Source organism: Peromyscus eremicus, chromosome 5 (assembly GCF_949786415.1).
Source record: "Peromyscus eremicus chromosome 5, PerEre_H2_v1, whole genome shotgun sequence".
Taxonomy (NCBI): Eukaryota; Metazoa; Chordata; class Mammalia; order Rodentia; family Cricetidae; genus Peromyscus; species Peromyscus eremicus.
Genome location: NC_081420.1, coordinates 12,859,467 through 12,880,143, shown reverse-complemented (window position 1 = coordinate 12,880,143; position 20,677 = coordinate 12,859,467). Strand labels below are relative to the sequence as shown.

Sequence of the window (20,677 nt, the reverse complement as noted above, 5' to 3'; positions counted from 1 at the left end):
TAGATGCACAAAATCAGAGCGGAGACTAGCTTGTGCTGACCCTGGGGGAGGGGCACGAGTGAGCAGTGAAGTCCTGGGGATAATGCAGGGGTGGCCGCCGTTGGGTGAGCTGGACACACTGCCCTATCAACTGCTTGGATGTGGAGCCTCCTAAACAGCTCAGCTACCTATGTCCACCAGGCAACTGACCCTTCAGTTATGTAAGCAGCTAACGTAAAAGGGTCCTGGTCTCTGTCCCTGCCCACTGGGGTTCTGGCCTAGAGATTCCCAGCCTCTAGGAGGGGTCACTTAGACAGTGGCCAGTGGCTGTGTGTGGAGCCAACCAAGACAAAACAGCTTGGTGCCACAGGTGCTGGTGCCTTTATCAGGTATGTCTGCAGCTGGTGTCAACAAGGTCAGTTGGGATCTGTTAAGAACTGCCTCAGGTGACTAGAAGTTATCCTTGCTGCAGCTCTCCTAAAAAAAAGAAGCAAAGTTGAGTTTGTAGCCTAATAGACTAGGCAGAACCCACCCACCCAGGGTGTAAGGGTAAGAGTACTCAAGTGGTTTCCCCAAGGACTTGGAGGCAAAAGCAGCAGCCTGTGTGCTCAAGCTCCTGATCTTCTGCTCCAGACAGGTGAGCCAAACATCCTGCCTTCACATAGGGGCTGCTGTCACATGGCTGAGTTGACAGCATCTCTAGTGTCACAGAGGACCTTGAAGGGGAGATCTATCTGTACAGGTTCTGATGAAAGAAGACTCAGAACACTGTTGACAGCCTGGTAGTCATCTAACCCACATGCTTAGGCCTCCCCGAGGATAGAGCTCACCATTTGTGTGTGGTAGCTCATCTCAAGGTAAATCCTGGCCAAGGTGCAGCACCGTGACTTGAGCCTATGTGAAGGCACACTGCCTGGGGAGGCCCTCACTTGCAGGCTTGTAGGTAGTGAGAACCCTACCAGGCCTGTGCCAGGACACCCCTCTCCCGGTCCTCAGCAGCAGCTAGTCTCCTGCTCTCATGAAAGCCCTGAGTTCCAGGAGACCTGTCCACGGGCTGGGCAGCAGATAGTTACCGGCCTGTGCCTGACCTACAAACCTATTTTGGTCTCCTCTACCACCTTGATTCTGCTAGCCTCAGTGACAGCCCAGATTTCCCCTAGGGCAGTAGAGAAGCAGAACTTCTCTAAAGGCTGAGAGGAAGCCAGAGGGGCCCACTGGCAAAATAGGGGTTCTCTGCAAAGGCTCCCTGGTGGCCCGGTACGTACCCATGCCTTCCTCCAGCTCTGCATCATCCGATCATGCTCACCAGCCACAGCACGCCATGCAGAGAGCTCCTGGCTCCATTTTTCTTGCTGGAATGCCTCTGGAAGACAAGCAGAGTCAAGGTCACAGCTTTGCAGACCTCTGGAGTGCTATAGGTGCACACTGTCCATCAGGACCACACCACCATAGGCTGAGGGGTGGGTGGGTCCCAGTTCTGATCTGCTCTAGTGGTCTAACCCACTGGGGAATCCCCTCGCTGGCCTGAGTGACCAGCAGAGCTCTGGGGTACCAGTGGACTTTTCATTACTGTTGGTTTTTTTTTTTTTTTTTTTTTTTTTTTGAGACAGTTTTGCTTTTTTGATCTAGTTGGCCTTGAACTCACTCTAGCCCAGGCTGGACCTAAACTTGAAATCCTCCTGCTTCGGCCTTTCTAGTTCTGGGATTCCAAGTATGTGCCACCTCACAGTCACTATCTCCACTCACCCCCTTTCTCCCAGCCACAGCTCTGTTGGCAACTGCTTTCTACATCCCATTGTCACTTCCTGGGTGTCAGAGACCCCCACATTGCTGGTGAGCCTGTAGACCCCTTCAGTAAGAGCAGGTGCTGAAGCTCAAAATTCAGCTTAGCTCTCACCAAAATTGGTAGCATCTGGGGAAGCCAGCATGGCTGTGGATTCAGGGGTTGGGGGAGATTTCCCTTGTCTCTCACTGCCCATCGTCCCCTAGGTGTGCTTTCTGGATTCTGAAAACAAACTCAACAGTATGTAAGGGTAGAGTACACCATGTCCTTGAGCTGCTGCCTGTGCCACCAGTGTCAGAGATAGTCCCATGAACACGACCCATGCAGCATGCAGAACAGCTGATAATTCCCCAGTGGTCATTCAGAAGGCCACGGGAGCCCCTAATGAAACCCAGACCTGCTGGTCACAGCGGGAGGGAGGGAGCTAGTTCTTCCCAGCAATCCTTGGGGCCTGCAGACTGATTGTGACAGCACAGGTGGCAGTGCGGCCCCCTCCAACTAACAATCACTTCACCCTGCTGCAGCTTTGCTGGACCTGGAATCACTTTATTAATACAGATTAATACTGAACTGTCTGTCCTAGCATGGTTGTATCCTGTAATCCGTGTGTGTGTGTGTGTGTGTGTGTGTGTGTGTGTGTGTGTGTGTGTGTGTGTTAGCTTGGGTGCGGCGTTGTCATCCTGCTCTTCATTAGCTGCTCACCTTGGGCAGTGCTTGGCCTTTGTGGGCTTCTGTCTCAGCATCAGTTATTAGTTATTTTTTCATCCTTGTGAATTCGCTTTCCACTGCCTGGTACCTCCCTGGTAACTTGCAGCTGATTGCTAGTGCTGCCCTAACTCCTGATGAGAATCTGAAAATCATAGGTCCCTTCTGCTGATTCTGGTTCATCCTGATGGCCAAGCATCAGGCCAGTGCTCAGATGTGGACAGTGAACTGTTGGAGTTTTCTTTAAAAACCCACTAAAGGACAGCCGAGGAACTTTTTATTTTATGTGTGTAAAACCGTGAAGAGAGTAATAAAGGAGCTGCAGGGGACCTGGAAAGTGGAAAACTGGGACACAGCTGCTGTCCCAGACTACCTCACAGCAAGGCCTACAGTGCAATGCTGGGTCGTCTGGAGATGGGAGGGCCGAGCATGCTAAGGTGCCTGTGGCTTCAAAGACTGCCCAACCAAGGACCACCCTCCCTCTGCTCTAGCACACAACAAAAGGTCTGGATTGGGTCCATAGCAAGCAGACTCAGTGGTCAACACTGAAGGAGGAAGCCCTGCCCTCTTCCCCCAGTTAAGTCTCTAGATCCTCAACCCAGCTAAGCCTTGCTGTGCCCTGTTATTTGTTCTAGGTGTGGGCAACTCCTGGGTTTTGATGCTGAGTCCCACCTCTGCTGAGACAGAACTTGCATTCTGTAAGAGGCAGGGGAAGGTGGGGATTGTAGCATGCTCAATGGGAGAAGAGCTGGGCCCCAGTCTATTCCTTTAGCACCATGCACAGCATCACCTGCAGGGGACTTCTGAGCTCCTCAACCTGCAGTTCTGACCACTGGCTTCCTGGTGAGCCCCAAGCCATGCAGGTGCTACTTGGTCCAGATCACACACTTTGAAAAAGGCAACTTGGAGGGAAGAAAATTGGTGCAAATGAGGTGTCTCCATGTTGTCTAAGGCAGAGAGAAGATCACCTGCTGTAACCAGCAGAATGCAATAAAACCAAAAACTTCATTTCTAAAAGACCCAATGCCTCATTAAGGTTTAGAAGGTAAAGTTGAGAAAATGTATGAGGAAGTAGAAAAGAGATGACAGGAAAGAATAAGGTAGCTCCTTAGGGGAGCAGTTCAGCTCTCACATCGTGGAAAAAATCCTGAACAGTAGAGGGGGAATAGGGAACACAGCCATGCCCCAGCTGTGGGGGGCAAGTGCTCCCTATTTAATGGGCCCTAGAAAGTGAAAAGACCAAGTCATTTTGAATTGTCACTGAGAAAACAAGCTTCCAGAGAAAATAATAAAGGCCTCGGGTAACAGACACACAGTGAGACTCTGACTCAAAAAAGTTGGGGGAAGGCTCAGGTGAAGGACCCAGCACCACCGAACAGTGACCTCAGATGCTAGAATGGTGTCTGGACTGTCTGCTTACCCAACTAGACCAGCACACAGGGATCAAGCTTTCGGGTTTTTTGTTTGTTTTTAAAACTTCTATACCTGTTTTATGAGGTATGCCACAAGACCCCATTTAAAAAAAAAAAAAAAACCACAGCAGCTCAAGCTGGGCGGTGGTGGCGCACACCTTTAATCCCAGCACTCGGGAGGCAGAGGCAGGCGGATCTCTGAGTTTGAGGCCAGCCTGGGCTACAGAGTGAATTCCAGGAAAGGCACAAAGCTACACAGTGAAACCCTGTCTCAAAAAAAAGAAAAAAGAAAAAACAAAACAGCAGCTCAAGCTGGGCAGTGGTGGCGCACACCTTTAATCCCAGCACTCGAGAGGCAGAGCCAGGCAGATCTCTGAGTTTGAGGCCAGCCTGGTCTACAGAGGGAGATCCAGGACAGACACCAAAACTATGCAGAGAAACCATCTCAAAAAACAAAACAAAACAAAAAAAACAAAAACAAAAAACCCAGCAGCTCAATAAAAGAACACACAGAAATCAGACCCTTGATCCAACATGAAGACAGAACTCTGGCTTCAAAGTGATGAGAAATCCCAAACCAGGTGTGCAAACCTGTAATCCTAGCACTCAGGCAGCTGAGGCAGGAGGATCACAGGAAACCTGGTTTGGACTGCAGAGTGAGGGATTGTCTCAAAAAGCCATCCCAAAGTAAGACCTTGGCTCTTCTGAGAGGCAGATGATGGAAGATTTCTAGGTTAGGAACAAGCCAGGGTGTTTAATGCTCAAATGAGCAGCTAGCTGGTATTGAGTTTATGGTAGCTAAGTACTCTGCAACTGGAAATCAGCCTCAAGAGGAATGGTATAGGAAAGAGGGGTGTGTGTGTGTGTGTGTGTGTGTGTGTGAGAGAGAGAGAGAGAGAGAGAGAGAGAGAGAGAGAGAGAGAGAGAGAGAGAGAGAGAGAGAGAGAGAGAGATCAACCCCAGGCTCTCTGGGGCTTGGAGCTTACTGACTTAGCTAGGCTGGTGGCTGGTAGGCCAGTGAGCATCTGCCTGTCTCTGCCTCCCCAGCAATGGAATTACAAATGCATACCACCACACCCAGGTTCTTACTATTACATTCTTCTTTAGAGAGAGAGAGAGAGAGTGCACACACACGTTCACCTGTGTGTAAGTCAGAGAACAACTTGGAGTCAGCTCTGTTTCCACTGCATGGACCCCAGGGATCAAATGAGGTCATCAGGGAATCACTTTACCACTTGGACCTTGCAAACCCCACACTCATATTTTCACTTAGGTCCTGGGGGTCAAACCTGGGTCCTCGTGTTTGCAGGGAAAGCACTTTGTCAAGAGCCTCATCTTCCAGCCTCCGCTGTCCTGGTGACATGAATCCAACTTCTCTCATGGGGAAGTGGGGGACAGGAAGTATTAGTATATGTGGTGTGTATGTGTGTTATGTAAGTAGCTCTGCACGTGTAACCATGTGTGTAGCATGTGCATCTGTGTCTGGTATGTATGCATGTGTGTGCAGGCATACATGCATGTGGCATATGTACACATGTGCGGGTGTGTTTGTAGTGCTTGTGTGTAGCAGTTCACCGTAAAGCAGTGAAAAGCTAAATCTTCATCTTCCCCAGCAGAAGGCATTCAGGTTGATCCTCAAACTGAAGCTTCACATGAGTGTCTTTACAGAGGCTAAATAGTGACAACCAGCCCCAAAAGGGTTGCTGCCAGAGTGGCCTGAACTTACCACGCCTCATCACAGTGATCTGAACCTTTGAGGTCTGGTTCCCTGCTGAGGAGAGGACAGAGCAGCTGTAGTTGGTGGTTTCTTGGATGGTGTCCCGAAGCCAGCTGAGTGCATGGGCCCTGCCGTCAGGCAGCATGTGGGTCTGCACAGGAACACACGTCTCCAGGACATGTCTGTTCTTCTCCCAGATGAAGCGGACATCCGCTGGACCTGTGGGCACAAGGGCTTTCTCCACATCTCCACTCAAGATTCAAGGGAACTGCCCAAATCAAAGGCCATCTTGGTCCCAAATGGACTGATAGTGACTTGGGGGAGCTTCCAGCTCTGTACCAGTCTTTCCTGGAGGAGCTGAGCCACAAAGTTCCACACCTGCCTTTAGCCTTCTATGGCTTTCCTGTGGGCTTCCTACTGTGACATCAGGTGCTTTTATCAGGGCACACTTGCATGGCCTGTGCCTTCCGTAAGACATGGCCTCAACCTCCCGCTTCTGGTTGCACTGTGTACCCCCTCTCCAGTGAAGGGCCCAGTGACAGTGTCTGGAAGTATGGTACCTGTTGTGCAGGTGTTTGAACCCTAATTCCACATGACCTTGAACTCCTGATAGACCTGGCGCCACCTTCCAGGTGTCAGGATTACATGCGGGTACCACCTCACTCTGCCTGGTGCTTTGGGTTTTTATACTAAATCTTGAGGACTAGCCAAGTGTGGTGGTGCACACCTGCAGCTGCTGTACTCAGGGGTCACCTGCAGGAATAGACGGAAGTTTGGGGCCAGCCTGGTGGACACAGTGAGTTTCAAGCCATCTAGGGATACATGGTGAGACCATCTCAAACATAAAAATGAAGTCTAAGGCTAGATGTGGTGGCACACATATTTAACCCCAGCACTCAAGAGGCAAAGGCAGGCGGATTTTTGTGAGTTCAAGGCCAGCCTGGTTACATAGTGAGACCCTGTCTCAAAAAGAAAAGAAAAAAAAAAAAAAAAAAGAATCAGGACTAAGGCCACCTATTTCCACCATACTAACTGACCCATTCAAGGGAGCACTGTGGTGGCTTCATCTTATGTGACAGACAGGGTCCTGGAAAGTGGGTGGGCAAGGCAGGGCAAGACAGTAGAGTGGGGAGGGGTGAGACCCCAAACAGAAGACCCTCAAGCAGGCAGAGACCAGACCAACCTTAGACCCTGAATTCATTATAGGGTGACTGGGCGTTGTCATGTCTGGGCAATCATGAGCAGGGGCTGAGCTGTGGCCCCAGGGCCAAAACAGTTGTGATGGCAACAGGTCACCCTCACTGTTAGTGCTGACATATGGGTGTGTACAGTCTGGGTCTCAGACTTCCTGCTAGAGTCCCAGAGCTTTGGGCCATGCCAGGACAGGCTCCACTCCGTCCACTGTGAAGGAAAGGGCGAGACAAGGCAGCCACACTCATACATGGCTCAGTCCTTGGCTACCCTGGACTTGGCTGAAGACGACCTGATGGTTTAAACCAGCCCAGTGATGCTGCATTTTTGTCTGTTACTGTTGTTGGGTGTGGGATGCACCACGCTGAGCTGGGCAGGCCAGGCCCCTTCAGCCAGACCCTGCTACTTTCTTTTCACACACACACACACACACACACACACACACACACACACACACACACACCTACCTTCAGCCAGGCCCTGACACACACACACACACACACACACACACACACATACACACACACACACACCTACCTTCAGCCAGGCCCTGACACACACACACACATACACACACACATACACACACACACACACCTACCTTCAGCTAGGCACACACACACACACACACACACACACACACACACACACACACACACACCTACCTTCAGCCAGGCCCTGCCACTTTCTTTTACACACACACACACACACACACACACACACCCCTACCTTTAGCCAGGCCCTGCCACTTTCTTTTCTACACACACACACACACACACACACACCTACCTTCAGCCAGGCCCTGCCACTTTCTTTTACACACACACACACACACACACACACACACACACACACACCTTCAGCCAGGCCCTGCTACTTTGTCATCTATACACACACACACACACATAAACACACACACACACCTTCAGACAGGCCCTGCCACTTTCTTTTCTACACACACACACATACACACACACACACACTCACACACCCCTTCAGCCAGGCCCATGACTTTATCATCTGCACACACACCACAGGCAGGCCTGCCCGGATTACACTAAGCACCCCACCAGCACGAACGAGGGCACCTTTTGCTGGGGACCCTGATTCTCGACAATGGACAATGCCTACACTTCCTTCAGCCTCCCTGCTCCAGATGGGCAGGTCCTCTGGACTGATGTGGCAATAGCACATCCCCAGGGGCAGCTCCTGCTTGGCTAGAATACCTCATGGGGATGGGTCTTTAGGTTCCCTTGATGCTAGCCCAGCCAGGAATGGAAGACTGGGGAAGAAGGAAATAGCAATCCCCAGCTGAGGCTCAAAACACTAAGCAGGAAAAAAAACAAAAACAAACAACAACAAGAAAAAAAAAAAAAAAAAAAAAAAAAAACCAAGGCAGAGCCAGGGGACTCACCAGTCTTGTCCTCAGCTGTGAGGCCAAGGTGTGTGTGGGTGGCCATGGGAGAACTTACACCCTGCCCTGGGAAGGAATGTGCTAGGGAGGGAGTTGAGTACTTCTTGGTCACAGGTCACAGGTTGGATACATATTTTTCTTTTTGAGATAGGATCTTAACGTAGCCCAAGCTAGCCTTAAACTTTATGTAGCCAAGGATTCGCTTGAGTGTGTGACCCTCCTGTCTTCACCTCCCATGTGCTGGGGTTATAGGCATGCACCCCTGAACACAGTTGATGGAGTGTTGAGGATCTACCTTGGGCTTCGGCATGCTAGGTGACCATTCTACCAATCGAGACCCAGCCTCACAGATTGGATGTTTGCTGGCCTCTCAAGCTGGACCAAGTGCAGACACATAACTAGACAATCCAGGGATGGATCCAAGGCAGTAATGCACCTGGAGGCCCCCAGGCTGTTTGTGAGGAACAGTTGGGTACACACAAGTGATAGGAAGCTACTACACTGGCAGTCACGAGGACACTCAGAGAAACTGACTTTTTCAAAAGTAAAATGAAAAGCGTAGTACAGACAGTGCTTGGTGGGTCTCCCGAGAGTTAACAGAATGGTGTGCATGTGTGTGTGTGTGTGTGTGTGTGTGGTGTATACATGTGTGTGCACGTGCATGTAGGGGTTGGAGGTTGATGTCAAGTGTATTCCTCTATTGCTTGTGACAATATCTATATCTATAGATATATATCTTTTGTTTTTGAGACAAGGTTTCTCTGTGTAGCTCTGGCTGTCCTGGAACTCACTCTGTAGACCATGCTGGCCTCGAACTCAGAGATCCACCTGCCTCTGCCTCCTGAGTGCTGGGATCAAAGGCATGCACCGCCACCACCTGGGTTGTCACTGTATATATTGAAGCAGGTTCTCACATAAACCCTGAGCTCACTGAATCAGCTAGTCTAGCTTGCTAGCTTGCTCCGGGGAGCTCTTTTTCCTGTCTCTGGAGTGCTGGGGTTATAGGTGGGCGACTGGACTGGTCTGCCAGACATTATGTACGAGCTGGAAGTCAGAACTCCGGTCCCCACGCTTGCACAGCGAGGGCTCTGCCCACCGAGACACCTCCCTGCTCTGAGATGGATTTATTGTTTTTAATTTTATGTTTATGGGCATTTTGCTCACGTGTGTGCACCACATGCATGCAGTGCTAAGGAGGCCAGAAGAGGGCACTGGATCCACTGGAACTGGAGTTGCAGGTAGTGTGAGCCAAGAACAAGTGCTCTTAATGGCTGATCCATCTTTCTAGCCCCTTGAATTTTTAAAATCTATTTTCCAAGAGCTTATAAATAAATAAATGTTGCTTTTATAATTTAAAAAAACCACTATCTGAAACAGAATTGAGCTACTTGTGATGACACACACCTGTAATCCCAGTACTCAGGAGGGAGAGACAGAATGTTAACCATAAGTTCAAGGCAAACCTGAGTTATATAGCAAGTCCCAGAGTTCCAGCCTAGCCAGGGCTACATGCTGAGACTCAGATAGATAGATAGATAGATAGATAGATAGATAGATAGATAGATAGATAGATAGATAGATAGATAGATAGAGTTCCAGCCTAGCCAGGGCTACAAGCTGAGACTCAGATAGATAGATAGATAGATAGATAGATAGATAGATAGATAGATAGATAGATAGATAGATAGATAGATAGATAGATAGATAGAAAGAAAGAATTTAACAAACAAAGAAACACAAAACCAGGAATGTGCCACAGCCTCTGAGGGACATTCAAAGGTATTCCAGAAGCATCAGCGACTACCCATCTGGCTGCAAACTAGTGGACAAGCCCTGTGGACTTAAAAAATAAATTCTGTAATTTGTTTTCCACTCAGGTGTTTTCAATTCTAGCCACAGACAACTCCATGTATTTACAGATGTATGTGAATGTGTCTGTGCATGTGCACACACATCAGAACATGTACAGATGTCCATCAACTGGGGAGCACAGATGGAGTCATTCCTTAGTATCTCCAGGGCATCAGTTCCAGATCCCTGAGCACTTCAAAAGACATGACTTCAGAAAACCTACACATACCTCCTCCTGAAGACTTTGGGTCATTTCTAGATTTCCTATAATGCCCAATACTATGCAGACACTTCTTGAATAGCTTCAGAACGACTTGTTTAGAGAGCAATGGCATGACAGAGCCTGTACATGTCCAAACAGCCTGTACCTGTGCAAACAGCCTGTATATGTGCAAACAGTGCAGTGCTGTGGATCTGGATCCACAGCTGGCAGAATCCTGGCTGTACACCTGCAGATCTTAGGGCCAAAGGCCTCCTTCTACATAGCTACTCAATGCTTTTCATGAAACCATATTGTATTAGCCATTCCTCTGCAGATGGGCATCAATCTAAAATTCTTCTTGAGGTACTGGGACCAAGGAATGAACACAGACACTAACTCCAGTTTTTCTGTGTGTGTTTAAAGGTCAGCCTCCTCACATCCACCAGCTCTGCCCTAATGTGAGCACAAAAGACACCGGAGGATTCTCACAACTAAACCCTCAGGGAAAGAATCCAGGTAGCCTGAATTGGAGCTAATCCCCAAACCCCATGAACAGGAACCTCCAACTGCAAAGCCCCTCGAAGACCAAGTTCTTAGTGTGAGGTGGAAGCATGTAGGCCGTACTGGCCGCAAACCCCACCCCATGAGGACAGACTTAGGCACCTGTAAACACAAATATGGCATAACTGTCAGACATGAAAGGGTGAAGTGGTACTTACTCTCTGTTCGTTCTTTAACTATCCAGTTCCTTCTGAGTGCAGAAATTAAAGAGAGGAGAAGGATGGTTAAAGGCCGTGGGCAGTGCAGCCCCATCAGCGCTGCTCCATCTGACACTGGGCCGACCCACAACTGAACCTGTGTCACAGGTCACCCAGACACATTGCACACACAGGGCTCACGGAGTTTTTGGTTGGTTGGTTTTGGTTTTGCAAGACAGGGTTGTTTTTTTTTTTTTTTTCGTGTAGCCTTGGCTGACCTGGAACTAGCTCTGTAGACCAGGCTGGCCTCGAACTCACAGAGTTCTGTCTCTGATGAGATTAAAGGTGTGTGCCATCATCTCCGGCCTCACAAAGTTCTTTTACTCATGTCCCAGCTAGGAGTTCTCTGAAGAGTTGTTTCTACCTTGGGCTACCTTGATGTGGTGGTAGATATCATCAATTTGACAGGATCTAAAATCACCTAGGAGACAGGCCTTTTGGCAAGCCTTTGAGGGTTTCATCTAGATTGGGTCCTAGAAAGAATAAACAAGAGAAGGTCTGGGTGTGGTGGTGCACGCCTTTAATCCCAGCACTCGGAGGCAGAGGCAGGTGGATTTCTGTGAGTTGGAGGCCAAGTGTGATCTACACAGTGAGTTCCAGGCCAGCCATGGCTACACAGAGATACCCTGGAGGGTAGGTGAGGAGGGAGAGGGAGAGGGCGAGAGAGCACAAACTGAGCTTCCGGACTACAGGTGCAGTGTGATCCACTCCTGCTCTCACGCCTCCTCCATGGACGCGTTCTGTGGACCAAACAAAACCTGCTCCCCATAAGCCGCTGTTGTCAGCAACTCTGTCTTAACACCAACTGGGACGTACCCACGGGGGCTCTTCCTGGCATCAAGTCAGAGGATACTCGGCCTCCTGGACAGGAAGGATTCTGGTAGAGACCTCACTGACCCACCTGTCCCCACGGACTGGCCACTCTGCAAAAACCTGCACTCCAGCCCACAAAGGTGCTTTCAAGCTTCCCTCAGCCTCAGAGTCCCCCCGGTCAGTATCCATCCCATTTCACACAGGGCTGTAAGCGTAATTTTTTTTTTTCTAGAAACTTCTCTCACACCGTACTCTCAGATTTCATGAGTTCCCCCAGCAGCCGTATCCCACTGCTAGCTCAGAGGGCTCCTTGTTCGGCCCTGGCTAGCCTGGAATTCAGATCAAGTACGAGCCTGTCTCTTACTGTGAGGGAGGCTTTAGCTCAAGCAGAAAGTGTGTCAGCCTCTCTCCCCGACCCTGAGTCACTGTCCCCACACACCTCATCATGCAGGTGTTCAGGACTGCACCCGGTGGTCTTGAGAGGTGACAATTTAGCCACCAACAATGGCTTCTGAGGACTGTGGACCTGAAATGCCCCCGGAATGAGTACGCTGGGTTCTGGACCCTAGGAGACCAAAGACATGTCTGGTGCTCTCAGCTTCCGTCAGGATGAGTTAGTGAACTGAAGCAGCAGGCAGCCTGGACCCTGAGCATACTCCAGGAAGTATTACAAGGCACTGAGTATCAGGGTAAGGGTCAGGATCTTTACCACAACCACCTCCTGAAGGACCAGAACAGGAAGAGGCCCAATGGCTGAGTCATGGATACTGGATCATGGGAGATCACTTTCTGGTGTGCCCCTACCCTCCTTGAGAAAGGAAGGCACCAAGGACTCTATTTCCTCCAGCCCCACCCACCTGGATGCCCACAGAGGCCTCCATTAGTGCTCTTCAGCACTAAGGGACAGGGAAGGAACAGGGAGGGGCCAGAGAGCCTCTGTGAGTCCAGAGCCTGCAGCTGCCTAGACCCCAGGAGGCCCAGAGAGGAAGAAGCTTCCGTAGTTCCCACCACCCAATTCCTCAGCTCTCTTAGGGGGCCCCAAACTCCTAACAAAACTCCAGTGCTGCTAACAGGGGCCAGCTGAGGGGACCCCAGGCATGCAGGTACTCAGCCTGGAGCCTTGCTTGGTAAAAGCAATTTGCTTATGCCATTAGTAAAGGACTTGAAGTTAGTCTTAGGTTATCAGGGTGGGCCCAGGTATGTGCCATATGTGTGTGGTGGGGATACTGTTTGTGTCTATAGTGGCTATGTGTAGGGATGTACACATGGTGTTGAGTGGTGTTTTATGGTGTGGGTGATTTGTGGTGTTGGTGTTTTATGTTGTTGTGTGCTATGTGGTGTGTGTGTGTGTGTGTGTGTGTGTGTGTGTGTGTGTGTGTGCGCGCGTCCTGTTTGGTATGTGTGCTGTATGATGTATATGGTATTTCTGTGACCTATGTGGTGTTTATGTACTGAGTAAGTAGTAGGTACATGTATGTGTAGCATGGTATGTGGTGTGGGGTATGTGTATAGTATGTATGGTGTGATGTAAGTGGGATGTATGGTATGGCATATGTGATGTGGTATATGTGGTGTGGGGAGTATATATGGATATGGTGTGATATATGTGGTGTGTGGGGTAGTTTAGTATTTGTGGTGTGGTGTGTTTTATGTGGTATGTGTGTGGTGTGGTGTAGCAGATGGGATGTGGTGTATGTAGTGTGGTATATGTGGTATGGGGAATATGTGCGGTATATGTGGTGTGATGTAGTATATGTAATGTGTGTGTAGTGTGGTGTATGTGGGCTGTGTGGTGTGGTGTGGCATGGCATATGTGGTGTGTGTGTGTGGGGTGTGGTATATAATGTGCATGTGCCAACCCATGGCAGTTGGCAGCAGGATAGGACAAACATGAATTTACAAGTCACATCAGGACACCTGGGAGGCAATTACAGTGCAATGTGGGGCACTACAGTGGCTCCGGTCTCTCACACACCTGGCTGGTTGTGCACAGGGAGCTCGGGGCTGTGCTGGCCTGCACAGACTCAGACACAAAGGCTTGAGGAAGGCAGTGCCAGACTCTGCTGCCTTTCCTGGCACCAAAAGGGAGGTCCTGTAAGCACTAGGCTGTGGGTAGTCTAACCCTCCCAGCAGCCATGCTTGGGGCAGCTCTGGTGGCTGCTGATGCTACCTGCCCTGGTCATCTCATTTACTGCAGCAGGGGGTATCTCAATGCCTCTCAGACCCTGGGAAACACTCATCCAACCCAGATGACATGGAGGCCCTGGGTGGGAGCAGGGGTGGGCAGACTAGTCCTGGTGCAAGCCTAGCTATCTAACCCCTGATCAACTCTCTCTGGAAGGGAGAGGCTCCCCAAGATAGCTCGGGGTCACCAGCAGAGCCAGTGTGGGCACCAGGACACAAGCCAAGGACCTGAGGATTCCCTGTCCACCCTCTCTTTAAGTTTCATGTCCTAAAAACAGCTCGCCAGGCCTTTAATCAGCCAGCCCCAAACCACTCACAACAATCATCATGCTAACAGCTGCTCTACAAAGGAGAAAAACCCAGGTCACGATCCCAACCTGCCCCGCCCTGCCCTGCCTTGCCCTGGGCTGTAGGATGAGGCTGTGGTTGGGCTGGGAGAGGCAACTGCAGGCTCACCTGGGCCAGCTGCCTTTGCCTCCTCAGCAGACACCAGAGACAGAACCCGAACATACACTGCCTCTTGAAAAAAGCTGCAGGGAGTTCAGTTCAAAGCCACGTGAGCCTCTGCTTCAGTCAGATAGGGCCGTGTGCAGACCCAGACCCAACCCTGCCACCTGCTCAGGGACAGCAGAAGCCCCTGCATGTGCACACCACCAAAACCCAGCTGGGCATAACCAGACAAGCACAGCACAAAAGCTCGCCATGCCTTCCCCTGAGCGGCCTTGCCTCCGCGGAGGACAGGGCAGAAAAGAAAGGCCCCAGACACGGTCAGTTTGTGAGAATGACGAGAAAGAGGGGGCGGGGGGTTGGTCCCACATCTATTCAAGCAACACACACACACACACACACACACACACACACACACACACACACACAGAAAATGTGTGTGTATGTGGAGGCCTGAGTTATCAGGAATCATCCTCACTCCCCCACCTTATTTATAGACAGGGTCTCTCAATCAAACCCAGAGCACAACTACATGGCTCGTCTTTCCAGCTAGCATGCTCTGGGGATCCTGTCTCCACTTTCTGAGGTTGGAATTACAGGTGGGTCACCATGCCTACCCAGCACTTAGGTGGGTTCTGGGGATAAGAACCCTTATGCTTTCACAGCAGACACTTGAACTGCTGAGCCATCTCCCCAGCCCATGCTCAACCCCTTCTGAGGGGATGGGAAGGAACACACTCCCTCCATTTCAGTTCCCACCCACACTTTGCACATTTCTGGTCCCTGCGGTCCCTGGCCTTGAGAAGGCTGATGAAAGTATATGAAGAACACATCTCCAGCCTCTCGTGGTACCTCTCAGAGGTGGTGAGGGCAGCAGTGTTGGTGGCAGGGGTAGATGCAGGTTGTGCAGGCCCAGTCTCAGAGGTGCTGTAGAATAATCCTTCTGTACACTGTGAAAATGTGTTGCTCTCATTGCTAATAAAAAGCGGATTGGCCAAAGGTTAGGCAGGATTTTGGGGTCAGAGAGAACGTTGGGAAGAAGAGGGGCAGAGTCTTGGGGGGTTGAAAGGAGACAGCATGAGATGCAGAGTGAGCAGGATGGGAAGTACGTAGATGAGGTCAACGAGCCTTGGGGCAGCACATAGATTAATAGAAATGGGTTAATTTAAGTTGTAAGAGCTAGCTAAAAAACAAGCCTAAGCTATTGGCCAAGCATTTATAATTAATATTAAGTCTCTGTGTGGTTATTTGGGAAGCAGCTGGCAGGACAAAGCTGATCGGCCTTCCCGATGAAAAATTCACCTACACAGAGGCCCGGCAATGTGAGTTTATACAGTTTCATTGCCCTGCTGTCCGGGCTGGTGGCTTCCTACAGTTCTGTCTTTGGAGAAGCCTACCTTCCTGTCTCATTCCTAGCCTTCCCATCATCACCTTAGTAAACAACTCCCTGCTTCAGATTCCCTGGGTTAAATGCCTGGTGTAGTTTCTGTGCATTTAACAGTGAAGTCTATCTTCCTCAAGGCCCCAGTCATTCACTCTCTCCCAAGCCCAGGGACCTGTGCCAGTGAAACCCTTGCTAATAGTAACAGGTACCTGAGAACATCTCCAAAATGTAATGGCTTTTGGCCACCGGCTGCCGGTTTTCCAGTAACGAGGCTCTGGGTCCTTTGCCACTTTGGACAAACCCAGCCCTGAGCTTTTCCAGCTCCCTTGAGAGTGCCCATGAAGAGCTACACTGCTGTCTAAAGGCTGGGAAAATGGCTCAACAATTAAGAGCACTTGCTGCTCTTGCAAAGGACCCAAATTCAGTCCCCAGCACACACATCAGGTGACATACAACCATACATGACTCTGGCTCCAGGGCATATCTTCTGGTCCCTTCATGCACTCAATCATGCACACACACTCACACACACACACACTCACACACACACACACACACACACACATCAATAAATGATAAATCTTAAAATATCTGACAAGCAGGTGTCTACATGAAGGCTGGGTCCACAACACCAAGCACAAGAGCAGGGCATAGTAGCATTCGCCAGGAAACCCAGTGACTTGGGAGGCCAAAGCAGGAGCATTATTAGTGCCTGGAGTCCAGGGGCAGCTTGGGCAGTCAGAGTAAGACCCCAACTCAAATAGGAGAACCAGCAATCAGTGGCACATCTCCACTGATGGTATCACAGCACTCAGGTCTAACAGCAACTTCTGTCTATCCCTATAGCCTCTACAGGGCCACCAGCTGCCCATGGCATGTTGCATTCACAGCAGAAGACACAGGCCCCAGGATCCTAGAGCTAATTTAACAACACAAGCAGCACTTTCAAGTTCTCCACAGCTTGGATAATTAAAAAGCAATTTAAAGATAAACCAGATTTGCTTTTCCTTGCAATCAACTCCATTCCTTGCCTCTGTACAAAGACCAAAGCCTATAGGTAGAGACATGGGTTTTATATGTTCCTGAGCTAAAGCATGGTTTTGGTAAACTACCATCTTTCAAGAGTACATGTCCCTGTGCGGTATTCTCCAGCATGGGGAAATACACTCACCTTATAGTTTTTAAGCCTTATGTATATATTTACTTATTTATGCCACTACTGGGACCCTGCACATGCTAGTCATACATTCTACCATTCTATTCCCTATTCCGATTTTAAAATTCCGAGACAGGATCTCATTGAGTTGCCCAGGTTGGCCTTGATTTCCCTCCATAACCCAGGTTAGCAAACCCGGGTCTGTAGGCCACATCTGGCTCTTGGCTGTCCCACAGGTCCAGTTTTCTGATACACAACAGTGTCCCCGCCACACCTACAGCTGCTTCTATGGCATAGCAGCCTACAAGCCCCAAAGATCTCACACTTTTATCTTTATGGCAAAAAGCTGGATGACTCCTGCTGCAGCCTAGCACCAGCTTCACACTGTAGACAGATCATCTCAGGATCAAAGGGGCTGAAAGCGCAGATGGCTGAACCTCAGCAGGGGCCAGGGAAGCAGCAAGCAGGAAGGGGACAGCCATGGACACTCAGGCCCTCCACTCACCTGTGGCCTGGCAGAAGAGGTAGAAGGTCCCCAGCGCCTGCACCTGCTGGGCCTGGTCACTCAGGAAGGGTGGCAGCAAGGTAACCCGCTTACGACTGTTGGGCCCCGAGGCCAAGGCTGGCCAAGGGCTTCTGGGAGAAGACGAGTCAGGGCCCAGACAGGATAGAGAGGAGGAGCCAGGAGGGAAGGACTTAGAAGATGAGGCTGTGAGACAGAGGACAGAAAAGAAAGTACTGAGGAAGAAGTCATCAGAACAAGTCCCATGCCGGAGAAGGTGAAGCAAAGAAGAGACACATGGGGTGAGAAAAGAAAAGCACCCAGGGCCGACCCCCACCCAGGGCCGTCAGCCAGGGACAGGAGGCCCGCACGGCCTCCACTAAGGAAAGGCCGGCCCAGTCAATGATAAAGCTTCTGGTTTATTTGGGTACTTTTCAAATGTATACAGTTCAAAGTAGAAAAATAAAAACAAAGTAAATCTTATAAACACAAATGTTTACACCGAATGGTGAGATCATGTCATGCTGAAGATGGGTGTCTACACAGCACAGGGAATCCAGAGTTCATCACTCTCTACATGGAATGAGTGTTCCACACACAATAAGCGAGAAACAAACGTTAGAATCGTACCACCCACTAACATCCCGAAAGACACCGGCAGAAGTCAGGCTGCAGCAGCGGTCGCCCACACGGGACGTTTGTGGTCCCTGTCCCGAGGCCGGGAGCCCAACTACACAACCCATCGCTGTCTTGCGTGGACAGTCAAGGCGGAAGTCCGAGGGCAGTGATGTGAAATGGAATCAAGGAGAGACAGGAAGTGGTCAAGAACCAAAGTTGTCCTCATGAAGGTTCCTAGAAGCAGCAGGGCCATTGGGGTATAAACCCTCCTCCCCTCACAGGACCAGCTCAATTGCCACCCACAGCCACTGGGCCACCTGCCCTCACTCAAAACCCACCTTGTAGATGTATGGCAGGAAAAAGAAAAAAAAAGCACAGAAAGAAAACCTTGGAAACCGGTACTTCCTTCAAAATGAGTAAGATTAAAAGACAAAAACAACAACAACAACAAAACCCACCAAAACAAAAGGGTGAGTGAGTTCAAGAGACAGTTTTAGGCCTACATTCCTAACAGCAGGAAAGAATGCATTTAGCAAAAATAAGTCTATCCCTGAGAATCTTAAGCGACATAAGCCATATTTTATCTCAATATATAACAAAAATCTAGAAAATGCTCATCTTCTCATGAATATTAAAACATCTCCTTTGGTAATTAAAAAAAAAAATGGCCTAAGACATCAACATAACCAGAGCAAAAATTCTAAAAAAATAATTACGTGAAAGAAAGAGTCCGTGCCCATCTGGACAGCAGGTGATACGTTACCAATCTGATAAACTAAAAGGTCATTTCCAATCTGGAATTAAATTATCTTTTAGTGGCTGCTATGAGAAGGGGAAGAGGAAGGGTCATTCTTCTCAGCCCACAGAGTGGCCACCTCTCCCCCAGGACACAAAGGGCTCAGGTACATCTTAAATAAGCGCTCCGACGACTGTAGGACTTGAGACTGGAATAGATATTTGTTTCCCAAAGGACAAAGAGGGACAAGTCACAGACTCAACCCAAGAGAAAAGAGACAAAGGACTGAGGCTGGCGCACGATGACAAGACTCGGCTACTGAACGAGCTCAACACAACACTCTCCACGAAGACTGCGGGATACGGGCTGGGACACGCTGTCCTCAGTCCCCGTCAGCATCCGAATCTGCAAACTTCAGTTCACACTTGACATCAAACGGTTTGTCCCTGGCGGAGAGTTCATCGATCCGTTGGGAGTCCTCGCGATCTGTGGGCACTTTGCTGGTGATGGTGTCCTGCTCGGTTTCATAGCCGGTGTCCAGGGCTGGCTTGGGCTGGTCGCCATTCTGCTGTGAGAAGCTCCCAGGCTCCACCAGCGTCTCCTTCACACTCTGCTCCAGGTCAGAGAAGTCTGACTTGGGCTTCTTCTTCCCAAGCAGCAGGGCTGAGCGGAATTTTAAGCACTGTCCGGGCAGGTAGCCCTTGTAGCAGTTGTAGGAAAAGAGGCAGAGGAAGAGGATGAAGATGAAGAGTAGGAGAGACATGAGCAGGCGGTTGTCACTGGACTTGAGATACACTGTCTTCTCTGAGTGAAGCTGGGGGACCGTGTTGATGACCATCTTTGGTTCACAGGATGTGCCGGTGGAGGAGGACTTGGGAGGTAGGGTAGCGGCCCTGGGGGAGGTTGCCCACAGAGCCGGGGTAGGGGGAGAGGACCCCTGGGTAGATGCCACCGGCATTTTGGAAGTGATCCTACTACCTTCTGTCTGAGCAGCCTGGGAGGCAGGTGATGTGGGGGTCTGAAGTACCACCTTCACTTCCAGGACGTGCCTGGCGAGCAGCTGGGAGACTGTCTTATTCCTCACCCTTTCCTCCGACAGGCACTGGTACACACCACTGTCTCCCTCCGACAGGTTGAAGATGAGCAGGTGCTTCCTGCCCACAAAGCCATACTTGGGACTCACAGCCTTCAACTCGCCATTCTGGAACTTCCACACCACCCGGGCCAGGTTGGATTTTTGGAAGCATTTGAGTTCTGCTGTGCCACCGTGCTTGAGAGAGTGCTGATGGGAACTTTCTTTACTCTTATCTGGAACATCAAAATAAATGTGCTCAGCATCAACAACTCCGTCTGATTACGCAACTGCTTTCAAAAACAGGTTAATACCCATAGGACGGCACGAGAGTTTCACCCACTGGAGCCAGATGGAATCTTCAGGACCAAGATAAAGGCATCCGTGACCCGTCTGCAGCCCCCAGAAATGAAGAATTCGGTAACAGTTCTGAGAAGTCCTGTTCTCACCCTGTGCCTGGAGAAAACTCAGCAGGCTGAAGGGCTGTGCACTGGTCAGCTCCTCCACCTGCTGCGGCCCCCAGGGTCAGCTGCCAAATGTTCTGCTAACGGCGGAGGCAGGGCAGCTAGCAACCAGGGGCCCTCTTCTTACATGTCTCCTACTCCACCAGGGCTGGTGAGAGAAGAGGGCACAGGGCTGGGGCCCATCTGCCCTTCCGTGCTGGGAAGGCAGACTAGAACCTTGGCGAGATTCTATGTCTACCTCTGGTGACAGCTATTCCCCAGGACCAGCCATCAGCAGCGGGACCCCCCA

General features: G+C 50.2%; 2 protein-coding genes across 3 annotated transcripts in view; both read right to left on the bottom strand.

Moving 5' to 3' along the window:
- Window positions 1-429: 429 nt before the first annotated feature.
- On the bottom strand, window positions 430-18,241 carry LOC131910567 (uncharacterized). Its single transcript, XM_059262468.1, has 5 exons — window positions 18,129-18,241; window positions 17,502-17,734; window positions 5,606-5,815; window positions 1,245-1,342; window positions 430-456 (listed from the first exon to the last, which is right to left on the bottom strand). The coding sequence occupies exons 1-5, from the start codon at window positions 18,239-18,241 to the stop codon at window positions 430-432; spliced, it is 681 nt and encodes a 226-aa protein (XP_059118451.1).
- The window catches only part of Sema4d (semaphorin 4D), a 91,270-nt gene continuing 88,509 nt past the window's right edge, over window positions 17,917-20,677 (bottom strand). For both annotated transcript variants that reach the window (XM_059262942.1, XM_059262943.1), the window contains one exon: window positions 17,917-20,160. In XM_059262942.1, coding sequence (XP_059118925.1) covers window positions 19,235-20,160 — 926 coding nt within the window. In that variant the 3' untranslated portion in view covers window positions 17,917-19,234. The remainder of the gene's footprint in view (window positions 20,161-20,677) is intronic.

Bases quoted from the DNA above. Each gene is read 5' to 3' on its own strand.
- LOC131910567 (XM_059262468.1), bottom strand. From the start codon at position 18,241: ATGGGTTGTGTAGTTGGGCTCCCGGCCTCGGGACAGGGACCACAAACG. The intron at 5,816-17,501 runs GTGAGTGGAGGG...TTGTGCCCACAG, and splicing joins CCTCTTCTGCCAGGCCACAG to GTCCAGCGGATGTCCGCTTC. The intron at 1,343-5,605 runs GTAAGTTCAGGC...CTTGTCTTCCAG, and splicing joins GATCACTGTGATGAGGCGTG to AGGCATTCCAGCAAGAAAAA.